The sequence below is a fragment of the Sabethes cyaneus genome, chromosome 1, assembly GCF_943734655.1.
Source record: "Sabethes cyaneus chromosome 1, idSabCyanKW18_F2, whole genome shotgun sequence".
Lineage (NCBI taxonomy): Eukaryota > Metazoa > Arthropoda > Insecta > Diptera > Culicidae > Sabethes > Sabethes cyaneus.
Window position 1 is genome coordinate 156,075,201 of NC_071353.1, and position 19,591 is coordinate 156,094,791.

The 19,591-nt window shown below is 38.6% G+C and overlaps 1 protein-coding gene across 1 annotated transcript in view; it reads left to right on the forward strand.

Annotated features, from left to right (window-relative positions):
• Positions 1-3,453: 3,453 nt before the first annotated feature.
• LOC128732346 (uncharacterized) overlaps positions 3,454-19,591 on the forward strand; it is a 174,921-nt gene continuing 158,783 nt past the window's right edge. Inside the window, exon 1 of the mRNA XM_053825592.1 lies at positions 3,454-3,691. Coding sequence (XP_053681567.1) covers positions 3,454-3,691 — 238 coding nt within the window. The remainder of the gene's footprint in view (positions 3,692-19,591) is intronic.

Consider the following 19,591-nt stretch of genomic DNA (forward strand, 5'->3'; position numbering starts at 1 on the left):
ACTTTTTTTTTTGTTTTGTTGGTAGAAGCTTGGCAAAGACTTTTATAACTTTTGAGCTTTGTAAATGAAGCACTACCAAAGGAAAAAGAAAAATTAGAAAAAAAAATTTATTGTTTCAACTATTTTTTCTTCTTTGTTTTTCTCAAGCTGCAACTAAACTAAATACAAAACTCAAAAGTTATGAAAGTCTTTGTCAAGCTACTGCCAATATAACAAAAAAAAAAGTTTGTTCCAATGTTCCATTCCAATACGTTGTGTGGTTACTGAGAAAAAGGCACATAAAGTTTGAAAATCGTGGTGCTTCAGGAGCGGCGTTTTATTACGCCGCACTGGAATGCTTATGTGTATGATCGTTTTTCGGCCACTTCCCATAATCGGATACTAATTTTGTAATGATCCAAAATTAAAATCAAAACGTTTATGTCCCCTTAAATAAACTCCAATACGACCATAAAAACTATTTGTTTCAATTTCAGGCTATGACTCTTTTATGTACAACGACTTAGAGCTATATTATGCAATATAAGAACTCAAAGAACTAATACAAAGATTAAACACAATGGAGTCAGTCCCGGCGTAGTGGTTAGCATTCACGCCTCTCACGCCGAGGACCCGGGTTCAAATCCCAACCTCGCAGAAGTCACGAATGACCCAAAGCTGGTTAAAGTGACCATAATCTAAACAAAAAAAAAAAAAGATTGAACATCTTCGCAAACACTGGCCAATGGAATGTATCCGCAGTTTTCTGAATTCTGAACAGATATTTATCTTTTCCGGATCGAAAGATTCGGGCTCAACTAGTCATATCAATATGCACGATGAAATTAAATGCGCACATGCTGCAAACCAACGATATTGCTAAAAATTTATGAAATATTCTATGGGATATTTTGATATGATCGCTATACCTAAACCAAATCAATAAGAATAATCTGACAGCAAAACTATAACTTTGCTGCTCACGCATGTATTTTCAAGTTGATAATGCTGGCGTACATATTTAGCTTTCACCAGAGGCGAAAAGCGAAAAGCTTTATTAAATTATTGCTGCATTCAGCAGAGCGTGATACGACTACTTGAACTCATGACCTGATTCTTATAGCGGTTATGAAAACCTTCTGAAGAGTGGGCCACTTAGAATCGGAAAGTTCAGGTGGAGCTCATAGTTTCATTAGCGGTTTTATGAAATTGGTCATGAAAACCACTATACGAACGTAATAAAACTTGGAATTATTACTTGGGGTGCGATCCCTTAATCACGTCAATCAATGTTGACGCCATATAAATAAAAGTGTTGTTGTGACAAGTTTTGTTGAGGGGTGAGCCCCCGGGTTTTCTGACATAATAGTGCTATTTTGGGACACTCTATTGTGTAGGTTTCACAAGTTTTCAGCGATAGTTGTTCAATGCGAGTTCAGAGGATAACATCATTGTGTCGCATTATTCATTCACATTAATTTTTCACTAGCCTCGGTCGCTAATTTATATTTTTGTTTTATCTTTTCTTTACAGGTAAGAAACGCAAACCTACGAACGTAGCCTACGTAGCAGTTATTTCGAAGCCAGACAAATATGATCTGCCACAAATATAACAATTTGACTGGTCCCCTTCAGGGCACGCACTGTTCCCTAAAATTGTAAACTTTTAACCGAATTTGGAAAGGTTAATCCGGAGATTGATTCGTTAAATCGTGCCCGGAAGGTCTAGTAAGTGGAATGACTTTCGAACGTTTCGACTATGGACAGATGTGATCATCATCGAAATCATTGTGCATATTGCTCCCATCTTCCCATGGAAGATACTTTCAGTCCATTAAAAACATCTGCAAATAGCGCTGCTAGTTTCGGGAACAAAGCAACAGCGCATTAACTACGTACTGTGTGCCGCCCTAGATCCATCAAATTTGGCTCTCGTTGCAATTAATTTTGCACAGTGTAGATCAATCCAACAATGGGGGCTTATTAGCCTGAAAACAAGCAAAGATAACAAAACGCAAGCGCAAGGCAGGCTTAAGAGTTTTGCTTTGATTTTCCAATCAATCAAATCGCAACACTAATTCGGTCGAACTCGTTAGCCAAAATAAAAAAAGTAGCCGATTATGAAATAACAACACCAGCACCGGTTTGTCGGAACGTCGGGAATCGCTCTGATTAAAAGCTGGAAAGCAATCGATTATTAGGCTCATCAGAGCTCAGCGGGAACGTTCGGCTTTCGGATTATTTTATAGTTTTGGCAAGAAAAAACCGATGCCAAATTAGGGCTGAAATACTATCCGCAGTCAGTTAGGTTCAGAGCCTACTCTGAAAGTCCGAACAAGTCGTCATTTAAGTCAACAGCTTTCAGTTCTACTTGTCTAACAGCTTCTTGTGTTGTTGTTGTTTTTTTTTTGTAGGTCAATATGATAATTTACTGACACCCCCTCGCCTTTTTCTGCTTAAATCAAAGCATTGGATTTTTCCCCGCTTGCTGCGGAATTTTCTGAACAAATCTATCGAAGCTCTGGGTAAAATCCATTTAGTAGTTGTCACGTCGGCCTTGCCGTGCCGGCACGGCACTTTGCATTCAACCGGCCCCTGGGCCGGGAGAAGCGCGTACGATGACCGAGCAGAAAAAACACAAACTCCAAATCAAATTAGACCCCATTGAGGTTAGGTCCGTCCGTCTGGTGGCGGTTGTTCCCCGCGATACGGGTGCTGTCGAACCCGAACCCGAACTCCCCCCGGGCGCGAGGGAAAAGGGGACTTTTGTTGACCGACTCTTGATGGGCGCGCGTGGCGTGATTCCATTATTTTTCTCCCGTCCGCGCCCGGGCCGTTCGTCCATGGTCAGGTTGTGGAATGATGATAGGTTTCGTTTACTGTCTGTTGTTCCGCTGTGGTATGGTTTGGGATGATGAATGACCTTCGCCGGCCGTCATCGGCTGGCCATGGTCCCAATTGAAATGATCTTTGACCAAAAATAGACGCGATGCAATCGTCTGTTAATCGATGCCGCCAAACGTCGCCGATCCGGCTGTCAAGTATCGAGAGATTGTAGAAATCGTTTCTTGACTGAAGACTATTCTAGCTTGAAAGGAAAGTACCTTTCGTGTGAAGCACAACTAGGTTTTTCACTTAAAGCTTTCCACTTAATCGTGCCGCTCCTCCATTCTGTTGTGATTTGGTAGCACAAAGACTGAAACAGACTGTTTATCTTTAGATTTTTTGGTTAGGTTTTCAAACTGTGCAAATGGCAACGTTGTCAGCGCTTGACAGCTGCGGAAATTCATCGTTACTGAAATACAAACAACCGCTTAGTTAGTTAAAGCACACTCTAGCATGATAGCTGGTCTGTTAATGATCTGTGTCCTCCCCGCCTGAAGGCGGGACAAACCGAATGGACGGACGGACGGACGGACGGACACGGCCAGTTGCGAGTGAATAAGTGGTCATTATCGCGCTTACGCCAGAAAGATGGACTGCCCAGCAGAGCGGCCGGCGGAATGGAAGCCGGATGCTGCCAGCATCGAAATTATGATGACCGCCTCCTCCTCCGTTAAGTGCGCCGCCGCCGTGGGACCTTACGCAACGCTGCGCTCGCTGCTGAGTGGCATCCGCACCGCACAGCAGGCGGCGCAAATGATGACCATCAAAGTTATGATCAATGACGGTCAGGCCGTGTTGCTAATGTTGCCAAATATTTGCCAATTTTGTGAGTTCCTTGTCCATTGTTGTTTGTTTACTTTGCGGAATGACATTGACTACGTTTCAGCCCTTGGCTGAAGCGAAATCCTCGAGAGAAATCAAACCTTTTCCTTCGGTAATTCAACGGTCATTAATTTAATCAATACGTGCCCATTGGCACTTTCTATTGTTTGCAGTAATTGATACCGATCCAATTACCAGCGGATGGATGAGCCAATCGTCATTAGCTAAGTGTAATTGCAGTATCAATCTCGCACCGAGACTGAAGTTCACATCGCGATTTGGGCTCCCACACCAAGGTGGTGCGATGCCAATCCGACAATTGAACCGTTCACCCACGCGCACCCATGGTTAAGCATGACCCCCACGTCCGTCGCGTCGCCGCCGTCGGCGGCCGGCCGTGGCGTCATCGCCGCTCATTGTAGTCAATTTAGACGAAATTTTCGCGCTTCTCTTCGTCTCGCACACGGCTCACTTCGATTTCTTCGATATTGCAATGCAATTACAGTAGGCGATTGTGCAACATTTTCCCACCGAACGTCACGTGCGGTAATTGGCGGTGTCTTCATTACCGTCATCGCGCCCACCACCAAAGCGGTTCGAAAGAAAACGAAAAACACGACTTAAGTGAAAAGATAAGTGATAGTGAAATATGGCTGGCGACGAACCCCGTGGGATAATCGCAACGAGTTTTCCCAAACCAACCGCTGCGCGGTTCAAAACAAACAACTGCTGGCAGCAAGACGCATACGGGCCTGGCCTGAGATAAACATAGAAAATGAACCCTAATTAGAAATTTAAATTCTTACCAAAGCCCTCCCCCTGGATGGGCTTAGCCCATCCGCCCTGCTGCTTGTTCTGCTGAACCCAAACGACAATACGTAACAAAGAAACAAAGAAAGAAAAAATGGTGGTTGTTGAATCAAAACAAAAACCCAGTGTTCCGATGGCCCCACTTCCCACAGTCGTCGTCGTCGTCGCCGCTTTCGCAGAAGGGTTTCCATCGTAAATTTCACCACAAAGCAAAACTTGCACTTTCTTCGGTGCGGGAGCGGCCTCTGAACCCGAACGAAACGGGCAAACGGGGTTCCCTGGTAGCGCTGGCTGCACTGCAGAGAAAGTGCAAATCGCCACGATGACGAAATTATAGAGGTTATGATGCTCTTGGTGCGGTGGTGTTGCTGGTGCTGATGTTCGGCTCCGGGTAAATGTAGAAAAGCGTCGTCGTCGTAACTGAAACCCTCCGTGGGAGTTGAACTTGAACAATGTGTCTACCTTTCGGTGCCGGGATTTCGGAGGACACCAAAACGGTGTGTGCGCGAGGGGCTGTTCGGAAACTGTTACGAAATATAGCAGCCCGTACGGGCTGCTTTGCGTAGGAGGAGGAAATCCAAACAGAGAAAAGCTGTTTTCTCAACCGCGAATGCGGTTGATTCTATTCTACACTTTCAATTTTTTTCGAAAGAAAAGAACTGGTAGCCTCTGCTATTGCTGCTCTACTTTTGTTGAGTACTTTTCCCACTGCGTCAATTATTTTGAACCAGTGCTGGAAAAAATGGACAGCCCTGAATGAAGACGAACATGAAACCTATTCAACGCATAAAGTTTTGCCTTTGGTAGTATTTTTTTTATCTGTCAGCCCATCGGCATGACTACTGAACTGCTGACAATGTTTGTCTATTTTTAGTTTTCTACCCTTCAAAACAATTCACTCATGAATTGCAGTGCTGCAGTGATTGTTCGACTAACCTGTCAGTCAATTCGCTCGAATCGTTGGTTTCAGGTTGCCAATGCTGAGTCCATTTCATCTGTACTAGAAACAGCGAATGAGGAAGTATATTGCATCAATTCAGGCGTATTACATAAATTGAATATGAGATTTCTAAGCACTGTTTTGAACTATCGTTTTATACCCCGTTTATTTCTTGAGTTTCTTTACGCTTACCTATCACTTATTGAGGAAGTGACAGGTTGGAAGCTGGAGCAATAGACAGGTGCCAATCAGGGATCACTTGATTTTTAAACCTACTTATCCTGATCCCTAGGCTCTAATAGGTTATGGGTTATAGGTTTATTGAGAAACTACAGTATGCGGTTGGTCGCCACCATTTCAGCTTATTTCTGGCCTTATGAAAATGAATATTTTTGGTAGAATTATCTTGTATGAAACCAGGATTTCGAAGGTGATAACTGCTCGGACAATTTTTACACAATTCTTATATCTCTGACACGTTTTACCTCATTTTTATTCTGCTTGTTTTCGTGTTCTTTTCCGTTTTTCCACTTTTTGTTTCATTTTCGCATCTTTTCTGTACCGTTTCCTTTTATTTTTCCTTTTTATCTTTTGTTTTGCTTTTTTCTGTCCCATGCTCTGCTCGTTTTTTATTGTTTTCCTGTCTTTTCTGTCCACTTTTCCTCTTTTCTGTTTTTTCCCTTTCTGTCGCATTTATTCTGATTTTAGCTTCCTTTTTCCCTATTCCTCTCCATTTTACATTTTTTTATCTCCCATTTTAGTCCTTCAGTTTTTTATTTTCTTCTTTTTCAGTATCGTTTTCCCGTTTTTTGTCCCGTCTTTCTTCCTTTAAGTCCCATTTGATCTCTTTTTTCCCGTTTTTCCTGTTTCCGCTATAGGTTTTCTCTTTGCCCTGTTGGGTTTCTTGTCTGTTTTTCCCTTTTTTCTGATTGTTCTGTTGTTTCCTCCTTTTTTCTCATTTCCCATACCCGTTTTCCCTCTTTTCCTGAGTTTGTCCTGATCATTGTTTTTTTACGTTTTTTGACTTTTACTTCCGTTTTTCTTCATACTCAAGCTGGGGTTTTACATTTTCTGTACCGTTTTGGACATTTTTCTTTTCCAGTTAGTCCCGTTTCCCGCTTGGTTTTCTGTTCTTCTGATCGCTTTCCGCTGTTGCTTCTTTCCAGTTCCCCTTTTTCATTTCCCTTCCAAATTCCAACTTTAGCTTATTTGTGTTCTAAGGCTCGATTTTCGTTTTTTCTTTTATTTGTCTGTCTTTTTTGCAGTCTTGTTTTTCTCGTTTTCTGCTTGTTTTTATTTTATTTTTTTCTTTCATTCTAAATTTAGTTTCAAGTTACATGAACAAATAGACTATTCGCTAAAAGCTATTCTTTAATTATAAATATTAATTTAAATGAAGCGGACTCTAGCAACAACAAGTATTGGATAATATTCCTTCCTTTTCCCATGTAGTACAGCCTTTTGGTCGTGGCCGGCGTCATTGGTCAATCTTCAAAGTATTGAATCAGTAGAAGTTGCACAATGAGAATGTCATGCTACTCCCAAGCACCATTGAGTTGGTTCTTGGTGCAATCTTACTGTTTCAGTCAATCACGGAGTGCAACTACGGGCAGTCTACCTAACCTAACCTAACCTTTTTCTGTTTTCGGTTTTTCTCGATTTCTTTATCGTTTTTCCCCCTTGTATCTCTTGCTTGTCTGCTCTTACCTTCCGTTTTTTTCCGTCTTTTTGATTCGTTTCTCTTCTTGTTTGCATTCTTTATAGTTCTTTTCTGTGCCATTCATGACTGTCCGGTGTTTCGTTTTTCCCATGCTGCATTTTTCTGCTTTTGTTTTGTCTTGTATTTTATTCTTTTTCCCGGCATTTTTTCCTTTTCTCTAATTTTTTTTCTGTTTCCTTCCGTTTTCTGTAATTTCCTGTCCCGTTTTCTGTTTGCTGTTCGTTCCCTCGTTTACCTTGCTTTCTTCCATTTTTTCACTTTTTCTTCTCTTTTGTTGTTTTCTCAGTTATCAGTTTTATCAGTTTGCTTTTCTATTACTGTTGTCTGTTTTGCCAACTTTAGTGTCGTCTTTTTTGCTCCGTTTTCCCTTATTTTTAATCACATCTTTCCTCTTTTTCAGTTTTTTTTTGTTATTTAGTATTCCTTTTTCCGTCATTTTCTGGCCTGTTTTAACCCCTTTTCACATCTCGTTATTCGCCTCCGTCTGTTTCGTTTTTCGTCTTTTCACGACCCGTTTTTTCTCCCGCTCGGTCCCGCTGTCTTTTTCCGCGCTCGTTTTAACTCTTTTCTGTGCCATTTTTCACTAGTACCGATTTTCCCATTTATGCTTTTTTCTCTCGTTTTTCATCTTATTTCCGCCTCTTTTTATCATTTCCAAGTTGATTTTTTTCTATTAATGCACTTTTTTGGTATTTTTTAGTTTCGGTTATCCTTTTTTAGTTTCGATTTTTCATCTTTATTAGTTTTGTGGTCCATTTCGAATATGTTTTCTGTTGATTTTTTTTCTATTCTCGTTTTTTTTCTGTTTGGTTTTCTCCTCTTTTCCAGTCTCGTTTTCTCACTTTTTCTCGCTTACTCCGTTTTCTCTATCATTCTATCATTCTCTATCACTTTTCTCTGTCGTTTTTCACCTTATTTTCTGTCCAAATATTTTTTCTGTTCAAATGGATTTTCGTTTTTTTCTGTCCAGTCTTTCCTTTCATGTTTCGTTTTGCTTACATTTCTCACCATTTTGCCTCATTTCAATCATTTTTTCCGTTCTTCCTTCTTTTCTATTAAGGTTTTCCCCATTTTCGTTTTACTCTCTCTGTTTTGTTATTTTTCTGAAGTTTTTTTTCTTTTTTCAATACCATTTTTCTTCCTCTTGCTAATTTTTTGTCATTTAGTTGTCTCGTTTTTCGACTTTTCTTCGTTTTTCCATTCTGTTTTTTTTTCTACTTCAATTTAACTCCTTTTCTCACACGCTTGTTTTCTTTCTTTGCTTCCGTCTGTTTTCTTTTGCTTTCAATTTGTCGCTGTTTTTGCCTTTTTTGCTTTTCATTCCGTTTTGCGTTTTCGTCTGTTCCGTTCCTAAATTCTTATCATGTTCTCCATTTTGTCAGGCTCTGTTTTTCTGTTCCGATTCCTTTTGTCTCCCTCTCATAATTATTATTTATCATTAAATTTGATTTACATATTTAGCATTGACTAAAGTTTTTGGAGCGCCTTAGTAGAATACGAAACCTGGAATTAAATAAAAAGAAAACTTATCCAATTTAATTCTACTATGTACATTTATTCTTGACAGACACGTATTTCGCCTCCACTCAAAATATTCTGCACATAACTAATAGTAAATTTCCATATGAAATTCCACGATTATCATGTGCCGCATATAAACACATTCCTGCCAGAAATACACAAAAAAATTATACGCATATGAAAAGTATGAGCAAATTTTTATGTTTGGCACATAAAGATCATTTACTGTGCACATTGCAAAAATCTATATGTGGGACACATAGAAACTACACGAAAAGTTTTCTCAGTGGACGACTTTCAGGCTTCTTCAGTGTCTATTTTCGAACTAATTTAGCATATTTAGCATTTTTGAAAGTTATAACACATCCGGAGTGATTCGCGATTGAGGCTCAACTGGTAAATTGTAAACAAATCGTTTTATCACACCATCAGCCTTAAAAAGACTGATAATATCCTTGGCAAGAATCCTTTCTTCAGTTTTAATCGTTAGAATTATTTAAAACAAGTCTTTAGTAATGGGCGATAGAAGTTAATCAAAACAAAAGACAGCTTGCAGTTTAGCCCCTCGCATTGTTATGAAGTGACAGGCTTATTTGCAAATCGTTTTGTAAACAGGCGATAGTAAAGAGCGAAACTGCGTTGTTTGCAAAACACAGGCGCATTGTAAACAGGCGAAACTAAATAAAAAAATCAAAACAAGGCGAAACAGGGCTGGGCGAATCTCATTGTCAAAATGCTCTGAGGCTCATTCCAAGGGGTTCAACTATAAAACTTAGATTTTGAGCTTGAATGCACAAATTTTATGCAGTATTGTTGTGAAATTATAAGATTGATTTATTCTACACCAATTTATGTCTTTAAACTTGATTTTTGTAACTTTTATTTAAATTATGACTTGAAAATGTACTGGCAAATTATCACAGTGATATTACTCATTGTTTACACTTTGCTAGTCGCGCCCTTATCGCGAATCACTCCGGACTTATACTTGCCTGGCATATCGCCACATCCAGTTGCACCGTAAAATTTTTGACCGGGAAGTTGCTTGAAATCCATTTTCACGTAGGTTTCATCGTCCATTAAAATACATCCGTAGAATTTCGTCAAAATTTGCTCGTACTTGCTACCAAATTCTGCTTCAAGTACCAATTCGGATGCTTACTAAAACTGTAAGGTGTATAACCTTCTCGAGCGAAGATATTCCGCGTGGTTTGATTGTCGGATGGAGATACCAGGATTGGACTTAACGCATCGCAATATCTTTCCCCTCAGGTTTCGGTCCCTAGTTCCGGTTTTCTTTAAAGTTCGGTACTGCCTTTCCACACCTAGGTTCTCCTTGAAACCCTTTAGAACATTACACACTGTGTCTGTTGAGGAAGAATAAATAAATGGTCAGTACTATACCATATTATAGCCGTCCCTGGCGAGGATTCATTTGTTCCTCTGACCAGTACACTTAAAACTATAGGAGGGACTTTTGCACTGTCAAGAGGCTTCAGTGGCAAAATATAGAATTCAGCAAGAAGGAAAGGTAAATGGCGGGCCTGAGAATAAACCCATGCTAAAGTCACTTGATATCGAATGGCTTGATTCTACTAAGATTCGAACTCACGACCACTCGCTGGTCAAAGCAGACTCGATAACCTTGCGGCTACGGAGCCCCCCAGTTTGCCTCTTATCTCTGGGAACAGTTTTTCTTACTTTCAGTCCCGTTTTGCTTATGTTTTAAACTCATTTTTTTATAATTTCCCGTCTTTGCTCTCGCCTTTTCCCTGCTTTTTTCATTTCTAGCTTACGTCGTTTTATCTTTTATTTCATTACTTTTCCTTCTTCTTTTTCGTCTGTTCCGTTGTCCCTCTTTTTTCCTCTTCTGTCGCATCTATTCTGATTTTAACTTCCTTTGCTCCCTTTCCTCTCCGTTTTTCCATTTTTATCTCCGTATTACGTCTGTTTTAGTCCTTTAGGAAAATTCTTCTTTTCCTCTTTAGCACCGTTTTCCTGTTTTTTTTCCCATTTTTCTTCTTTTAAGTCGCGTTTGACCACTTTATCCCGTTTTTCTTATTTCCTCTATTCTCTTTTCTTTCACTTGCTCTGTATTCCCTTTCGTTTTCTTTATCGTTTTCCCTTTTTGCTGTCCATTCTTTCTTCCTTTTTTCCTATTTTCCTGTCTCGTTTTTGGCTGTTTTCTTAAGCACTGATTGGTTTTTTCTGTGTTTTGAAGTTTACTTCCCTTTTTCCTAATTTTCAAGCTGGGCTTTTCCATTTTCAGTCTTTCTGAGGTTTTTATTTTCCGTCCCGTTTCGACATTTTTCTTCACCTTTTGGGTCCCGTTTGCCGCTTGGTTTTCTACTTTTGCTTCTTTTCAGTCTCGTTTTTTCTTTTCCTTTCAAATTCCAACTTTATCTTATTTTTACCCTAATGCTCGTTTGTCGTTCTTTCTCTTACTTGTCTTTTTTCTTCAGTCTTGTTTTTTCTTATTTAGTTTTTTATTTTTTCCCTCATTCTTCTTCTTTTTAGTCCAAGATAGATGGATTTTATGTCAGTTTTTATCCTTAGCTTATTATATTAGCTTTCGATGTCCTTTTCTGTACCATTACAGTGGACAGTAAACCAGAGTTTTTTTTCCAGGCCAGTTTTTATGCTTTTGTCTCTTGTTTTTTCTTCTTTATTTCTGGCATTTTTCCTCTTCTCTCAATTTTTACTATTTCCTCTAATTTATTGTCCCGTCTTCGAGTTGCTGTTCTTGCCCTCGTTTTTCCTGCTTTTCTAACTTTTTCCACTTTTTCCTTTTTTGTCTCTTTTATTGTTTTTCATAGTTTTTTTCCACGTCTTTACCATTCCGTTTTTTCTCGTTTTTGTCCCGTACTTCCTCTTTTGGATTCGTTCTTTTTCTTTTTCTGTTGCTTCTTCTTCAGTTTGCTTTTCTATTATTTCCTGTTTTGCCATCTTTTGTCTCGTCTTTTCTGTCCCATTTTCCTTTATTTTTAATCCCATTTTTCCTCTTTTAGAGTTTTTGGTTTATTATTAAGTTGTTCCGTTTTTCGTTTTTGTTCTGTTTTCCGCTCTCGTTTTTATTCTTTTCTGTACCATTTTTCACCAGTTCTATGCCGATTTTCATTCTTTTTGCTGATTTTTTTCTCGTTTTTCATCTTATTTCCTCCTTTATTTTTTATTTTCAAGATGTTTTTATTTTTATTAATGCACTTTTTTGGTGTTTTTAGTTTCGTTTATCCTTTTCTAGTCTCGTTTTTCATCCATTCATCCATTTCGTGGTCCATTTTGGATGTACTCTTTTTCTATTTGGCTTTCTTCGCGTTTCCAGTTAAGTTTTTCTACTTTTCTCTGCTTGCTCCGTTTTTTCTTCTATCGTTTCCTCTATTGTTTTTCACCCTTCTTTTGAGCCACCTTCTATGCCCCTTTATGGAATTCTTTTTGCGTCTCTCTTTTTGGACCTCTTTATATGCCTTTTCCTGGGCCTCTTTCGGAGACTATTGCGGTACCTTTCCGGTCCTCTTTAATTGGCTCCCTCTTTGGGCCTTTTCTATACCGCTTTATGTGCGTGTTTTTCTGGCATTCTTCCTGTGGCCCTCTTTTCTAGCCTTGGTCTTGGTGAGCCTCTATGCCATGCAATCTCAATCTTTTACACGAGTTTGGAGAACTTATACAACCTATTTCATTTGAGGAGGAAAAACACTTGTTAAGCAGTTATATCGCCTCTGTGCGCCTTGTTTCCAGCTTTGCGCAAATTGGTTTTTTAAAAACGCGCAAAAGCCTCTATTAAGCTACATTACAGCTTCAAAGCAGCTATCAGCAAGACCGAAGCTTGACTTAGATGTTTAAGAGCTGGAAAAAGGTTTATTTCTAAAACTAAACCATAGTTCAGCCACAAGTTGAATTAATTCAGCTAAAAACGTTTGATAAGCCTGGAATTGTTACTTGGGTAGCTGCTTTCAAAGCTGCAGTGGAGCTTAATAAAGGCTTTTGAGAATTTTTAGATAACCAATTTGCACAATGCTGTCAATTCTATTTTTAGAATGAGATATAGTTTTGCAATGCTTTTCAGTCGCTGAATCAACGTTCTATCAACCTTTATGCAGCCAAAAACTAATCAATTTTTAAATTTAAAAAAGAATTGAACGCGTCATATTTATTTTGCTATGGCGTTGTAGCCAATATTTTAAATTTCGAATAACTTGAATTCGTATATGCAAGCTAATTAAAATTGCATGTCGTCATCTGCCGGGAATTGAACCGCCATCTTCTGATCCATAAGCACTCATCGTATGATCTGCCCCATCTGCATCTCCAGTAAGATATTTTATCTTTACACTCGAAGCAGTCGATAATGTCGATAACTGACATGTAGTTTTGCTGCCAGTCGCGGAATTGCGAAATTCTACGATCTGACAGTATGTGTGCTGTGAACCGAATGAAAGCTTGGTATTAGCTTGTAAAGCCACTTTAACACCCTTAAACAGCTTTAAAGTAGTTTGAAAGCGGTTAGCCTAATGAAAGCCTCTACTGGTTTATAAAGCCACTTTAACACCTTTAAGCAACCGTAAAACGGTTCTATGTTTATGGCTGTTTATCAGCTTGTTTATCAGTTTTGGAGGAAAGCTGGTTTGGAAAAACTTAAGGTAGCTTAAACATCGCTTGGTCAAACACCATTTGAGTGCTTACTTTATGCAGCTTGGATCGCCTTACACCAACTTGTAAACAGCAATTGCGCTTGCTGTTTTCGAGTTGGTTTCAGTGCGATTCAGTGTGTAAGATTTTTCGAAAACAGACACTGATGAAGCCTGCAAGTCGTAGGCGAAATACGTATCTGTCACGAATAAATATAAATAGTAGAATTTAATTGGAAAGTTTTTAATTTCAGAAGATGGTGGTTCAATTCCCGAAGGACGACGACAAGCAATTTTAATTAGCTTGCACGAATTACGAATTTTTTGGCTGCATAAAGGTTGATAAGATGTTGATTAAGCGACTGAAAAAGCATAGGAAAACTATTTCACGTTCTAAAAATATAATTGACAGCATTGCGCAAATTGATTATTTAAATACACGCAAAAGCCTCTGTTAAGCTCCGTTGCAGCTTCGAAAACAGAAACAATTTCACAAAACCTGTGAGCTGTGACTGAACTATGGTGTAGTTTTACAAATAACAACCTTTTTTCAGCTCTTAAACATCTACATCTGGTGATTTTATCAAGCTTCGGGCTTGCTAAAAGCTGCTTTCTAAGCTGCAATGGAGCTTAATAGAGGTTTTTGCGCGTTTTTAAATAACCAATTTGCGCAAAGCTGGAAACAAGGCGCACAGAGGTTGTATAAAGGACGATATAATTGCTTAACAAGTGTTTTTTCGGTCCCAAACGAAATAGGTTATATAAGTTCTCCAATTTCGACTGAATAAGTATTGTAGAATTGCTTACATAAATTTAAATTCGACGCACATTCAGCTAGTATGGCTAAATAATAATGGCTGCTAAAATGTTTAATCAGCGCATAAATGTTTCTTGGGAGGGCTTTTTTATTTAGATGACAAATCGTTTATTCGGCTAGTATAGCACAATTATTGAGAATATTGACGGGTTGTGGAGAGCTTGACGATGCGCCTATTCTGCTTGTGACACTATTATGTGAAGCAGCTGATTTATAGCGCATTCGTTGGCTGCTTAAACACTTATAGAATAGAGAGGCCTTTGCTTCAATTTATTCAGCGTCTACCACCTGTATTCAAAGTTAAATCAGCTGTAACCAAATCAGTAGCATTTTAATTCAGCTTCGGTGTTTGTGGAGATGTTCCAGCCACAGCTCGATTTGTTTGACTGAATCGTACGCCGCCTTAAAAAGTATAGACTGACGACTAAAAAGTAACATTTTTTGTATTTTGTCATTTATAGATACCGCAGTGAAGTACTGGCAAATTTTCACTTCTAATCCACGTACATTTTGATAGCACAACTTGGGCGCAAAACCTCCAGCAGGTTCTGTGTAGTCTACGGCTACCTTGGGGGAAGGTTGTACCTTCAATTGGAACAGTTATAACATAAGATGCGGGTCGCAACGCAATCACTCACAGAACGCACGCTCGATTTTTTCCCGTTTAAGCAAGAATATTTTTCCAAATAATTTCGGAAACTCCTGAATTTTTCAGCAACTAATTTTTGTTTTTCTTTTCCTTTCTCTTTACAGGTAAGAGCTTTTACAGCACGTTAGAGGAACACTATATTGTATTGATTTGCTTGCTGATCACGGTCGTTGTTCAAAGATATATAATTCGGAAAAAAAAAATCGAATGACGATTTTTATTCCCTGCTCACATTTTATAATCAATTCAACCCTGGATAATCACGAAAAGAAACCGAAACCGATTAGTTTAGTGCACCATGGTGGTTCTTTTTTGCGTAAGTCAAGTGTAAGTAAGTGTTGGACAGCTTTTAGGACGGTGTTCCGCACTTTTACGTAAAAGTTGAAGAAAACTATACCAAACACAATGCATACAGAGCCAGAGCCGGTAACCGACAACCGCCAAGCAGCGGTGCGTTCTTACATCAGATGAATGGAAGCGTGCTGCTGCGGGTGCGGGCACTCAGCTTTGCACCTATGGGTGTTGTTTGTATGTGATTATGCGGTGCAATGGGCACAAAATTCCCATTTACATTCAACTGTAATTAAAATTTTATACGCTTAGGTAATGCTTCAACCGATCTCCGAGAAGCAGAGTTTAAATAACTTCCAAGAACCGCTTGCTTGCCACCTAATGCGCGTTTTATCGTTTATCCGTCAAACTTGGACTGCGTGCTGCGTCAGCAGGTTGACCTGACGCTGACGCTGAAACCATTTGGTTTAATCTCAATTTAACTATCCGAAGAAAATGCCAGAAGTAGAAATCAGAAAGAAAAAACCAACCAGTAATAAATCAGAAATTGGGATGCCGCTCCTGTTTTTATCCCACCGAAATTTAATACCTCTCTCGAGGGTTAATTTATCTTCCACATATAAAAACAGCCACAACAACAAAAAAACAGTACCCAAACAGAAAACTTTCACGATAACAGCAATTGAACAATCATCTGGAACAATTGCATTAACTTCTCTAGCGAGCATACATGCAATTTACATCGGTTATTTAAATTATATAGTATAGTCAAACAACAGCCAGCCAGCCAGCCAGCCAACTAACCAACAAATGGGGCATCCGACCCACCCGGCCCGGCCCCGGGGAGAGGCAGGCAGCCCGACAGACATGTGGGGAAACCTCAGTGAGCATTCAAAACGAAGTACCTGTTACTACAAACCAACAAGCGCGAACGAGAAACATACGAAAAAAAAATCCTAACGGAGATCATTGTTGCGCTATTTTTCTTGAAACTTGGGGCATAACCACCTGGCTCGGTCGGAGGCGCGCGGTCGCTCGGTCCGGCGCGGCGTCCGGTGGAAAGGTTTCGATTTTTGGTGGCTAAGCAAAAAAGAATCACGCTAACGCTTTTAGACACACACAGATTAGTGGCTGGCTGGCTGGACAGACCAGACCAGAGTGGGAAGAGGACGCCGGAACGCGGACGGCGGGTTATTGTTTAGTGGTCTGGTACTATTGAATTATGCGCCTGTTCAGTCCGGTTCAGTCCCGTCCGGAATGGGTCGCGTCGTCTCGATTAGCATTCAATTTCGTTCAGGGCTTGGGAACTTTCACTGGCTCGTGTCCGGTTTGGTTGGTTGGCTGGCTGGCTGGTTGTGGTGGTAGAGGCCAGAGCGTGGCACCTGTCGATTAGATTAATTGTGGATGACAAAAGCCATAGAGTTAGTGAAAGATACATTTGCAAAAACGTAGGAGGAAAGCAAATATCTAAGACGTGAATAATTTAAAACAAATTTAGATAATTTGATAAATCAGAAAATGAAGTTTGGAATTTCCTATGAAGAGACTTGCTACTTGTCGTTTTCTAGAAATTTTGCTTGCAGTTCAATCATATTCATAAGCACAGATTATGGATTCTGTCTAACGTTAATTATGTCAAACATCTTCAAACAACTATGTTTTGCATCATTTATGCCTATCATTTATTATATTTACCGCCTACTATGTCTACCCTATTAACGATAATAACGTTCAAAGTGTACACCGGACTTAACTAAAATAGATCAGTGCTTTCTTTGTTCAACGCAGATTCAGCTAAAACAATAAAACTGACGATAACTTCGAGCAAACATGAGCTGCCAATTCGGATAAAATTAGCATTGAAGCGTCCCAAAATGTTAGGAAACTTTCCACACGGACATAGTTCAACGTCACTTCAGCTGTTCCCATTGAAAACTGTAATGGAAATACATGCTGCGCGGTTTCGAGCTTCGCTTGTTATAAATAATTCCCGAACTCCCGAATCAAGTTTCGTAGAACAAACACTACTGCAGCATGAAAGTGCAAGCAAAACTGTCCCAACATGCCGTTATTTTTCGTTTTCGAACTAGGACCAGAAAACGATTCGATTAACGAAGACACACGACCGGTCTTTACGACCGGACTGTATTTTCGCTACCGCTTCTATTCGGTCTCAAGTTCGTTCATTTTATCAAGCCAAATTTTCTATTTTTTCATTTGCTACATTTTTTATTTTCCTATCATTATCTCGTAATTCTAGTTGTACATTTTACTTTGAACCTTTAATCGTTTTTTTTTAACCAGAGTCTTTTGTATTCGTTTTCTATTCTCCTACTCCACTCTTCTACTCTTTTTTTATTTTTTTTATGTCATGTCCAAGCAGCAATGTGAGTTTTATTGTACTCTTCTGGCGGTTTTCATGACCAATTTTGGTAATAAATGCAACCATAAGAGTGTAATAAAACCCAAACTGCTATTTGGGATGCTGCTCTTCTGACTATTTGTTCTTTTAATGGGCCCTATTCTCAAAGTTACCTCACCTAAATTTTTAAGGTGAGAGCACAATTTGCCGATTCTGAGAACCACCAAGGTGAATCCGCTCGCCGCGGGTGACTGCACAAATCAAATGCGGCCTGTAAGGTGAGATAAGGTGAGGTTGACTGCGCGTGACAGAAGTAAGGTGAGTGTGGTGACTGTGAGAATAGGGTCCATTGTTTTTTCTTTTGTTTGTTCCTTCTTTAGCTTTTGTTGTTCTATTCACTTGTGTTTCTTTTACATATATTCTTCTGAATTCCTTTTTTCCGTTCTGTTTTCCTGTTCTTTTGCTATTCTGTACTTCTGTTTTTCATTTTTCAGTCCTCTAATTCTCTTGTTCTTTGGTTTTTCTGTTTTTACTCTTTTTTTTCTTTTGTTTTTCCATTTTTTTTTGTATTTTGTTCTTCCGTTTTCGTTCTTTTGTTCTCTTTTGTATCCTCTTGGCTGCTATTCGCCGGTTAATTTTTCTCTTTTTCTATTCTTCTATACTGCTGTCTTTCCTCCTTTCGTTCTTATGTTCTTTTGTAATCTTATGTTTTGTGTCCTGCTAATCTGTTCTCGTCTCTTCCATTCTTGTGTTATTATATTGTTTTTGTTCATTTGTTGTTCCTTTTTTCTGTTCTTCTTACATTGACTCTTCAGTTTTTCTATTTTTCGTTCTTCAGTTTTTCTTCTTTTGTTTTGCAATTTGTTCTTTCGTTATTTTGACCTTTTATTCTTTTGTTGTTTTTTTTGTATTTCCATTCATCTGGCCTGTTCTTATGTCTTTCTATGCTTCTTTTTATTTTCTTCTTTTTTACTGTTTGTTTCTCCATTTTTCTGTAATTCCATCTTTCACAGAAAAACAAGAGACAACAGTGACGGTATTTACAAAAAATTAAAAGTACCATTTTCGCTAACCGCTTACCACAACTATTGTGTCTTGTTTTTCCATGTTAAGTGTTCTTACGTTAAGCACAAGCAATCAATTTTTTAGTTGAATTTTGTCTTTGTTTCTTCCGTCCTTCTATTATCTTTTGTGTTATGCCCCTCTGTTAACCTGTTCTCTACCCTTCCGTTCTTCTACTATTCTGTTCATTTGTTCTTCTCTTTTTCTGTTCTTTTGTTTAATTTTGTTACCTTTTTCTGTTGTTCTACTGTTCTACTTTTTCATTCTGTTTTCCTGTTCTTTTGTTTTTGTTTTCCAGTTCTCTAATTCTCTTGTTTTTTTATTCTTACTTTCTGTTTTTCTGTACCTTTATTATTGTTTTTCTCTATTTTTTGTTCTTTTGTTCTTATATTTCTCTGTTCTTTTGTTCTTCCATTTTGGTTCTTCTGTTTTTCATTGTTCTTGTGTTCTTTTGTTCTCTTTTCATTTTTCTGGTTTTCTGTTGTTCTGTTTGCTTGTTTTCGTTCTTCTATACTTCTGTTCTTCTATCTTCCCTTCTTACTTCTGTTCTTTTGTTAACTTTTTAAGATTTCTGTCTCTCCATTCTTCTGTTCTCCGCTCTTCCGTTATTCTGTTATTTTGATCTTCTGTTCTTTTGTTTTTCACGACATTCTTACGTTCTTCAGTTATTCTTCTGTTCTTCAGTTCTTTTATGTTTCGCTTTTTCGGTTCTTCTGTTTATTTGTTATTTTATTTTTATGTTGTTTTTATTGTTTGCTTGTTTGCTTTTTTTCTTATGTTTTTTGTTCTTTTCGTTTTCTGTTTTTCTAGGCTTCTGTTCTTCCATTATTCCGTTCTTTTGTTGTTCCATTCTTCTGGTCTCGTGTAATCTTTAAATGTTCTTTTGTTGTTTTGTTCTCCGCTCTTTCGTCCTTCTGGTTTTCTGTTATTTGTTATTCTCCTTTTCTCCTCTTCTATTGATTTGTAATTTAGCTTTCTATTCTTCTGTCCTGTTCTGTTTTTTGTCTTTGTGTTTTTAGAAGAAAAGAAGAAAAAAAAAACAGAAATAGGAAATAACAGGAGAGTAAGAAAACAGAAGCAGAGAAGCAGCTTTTGCTCTTTTGTTCT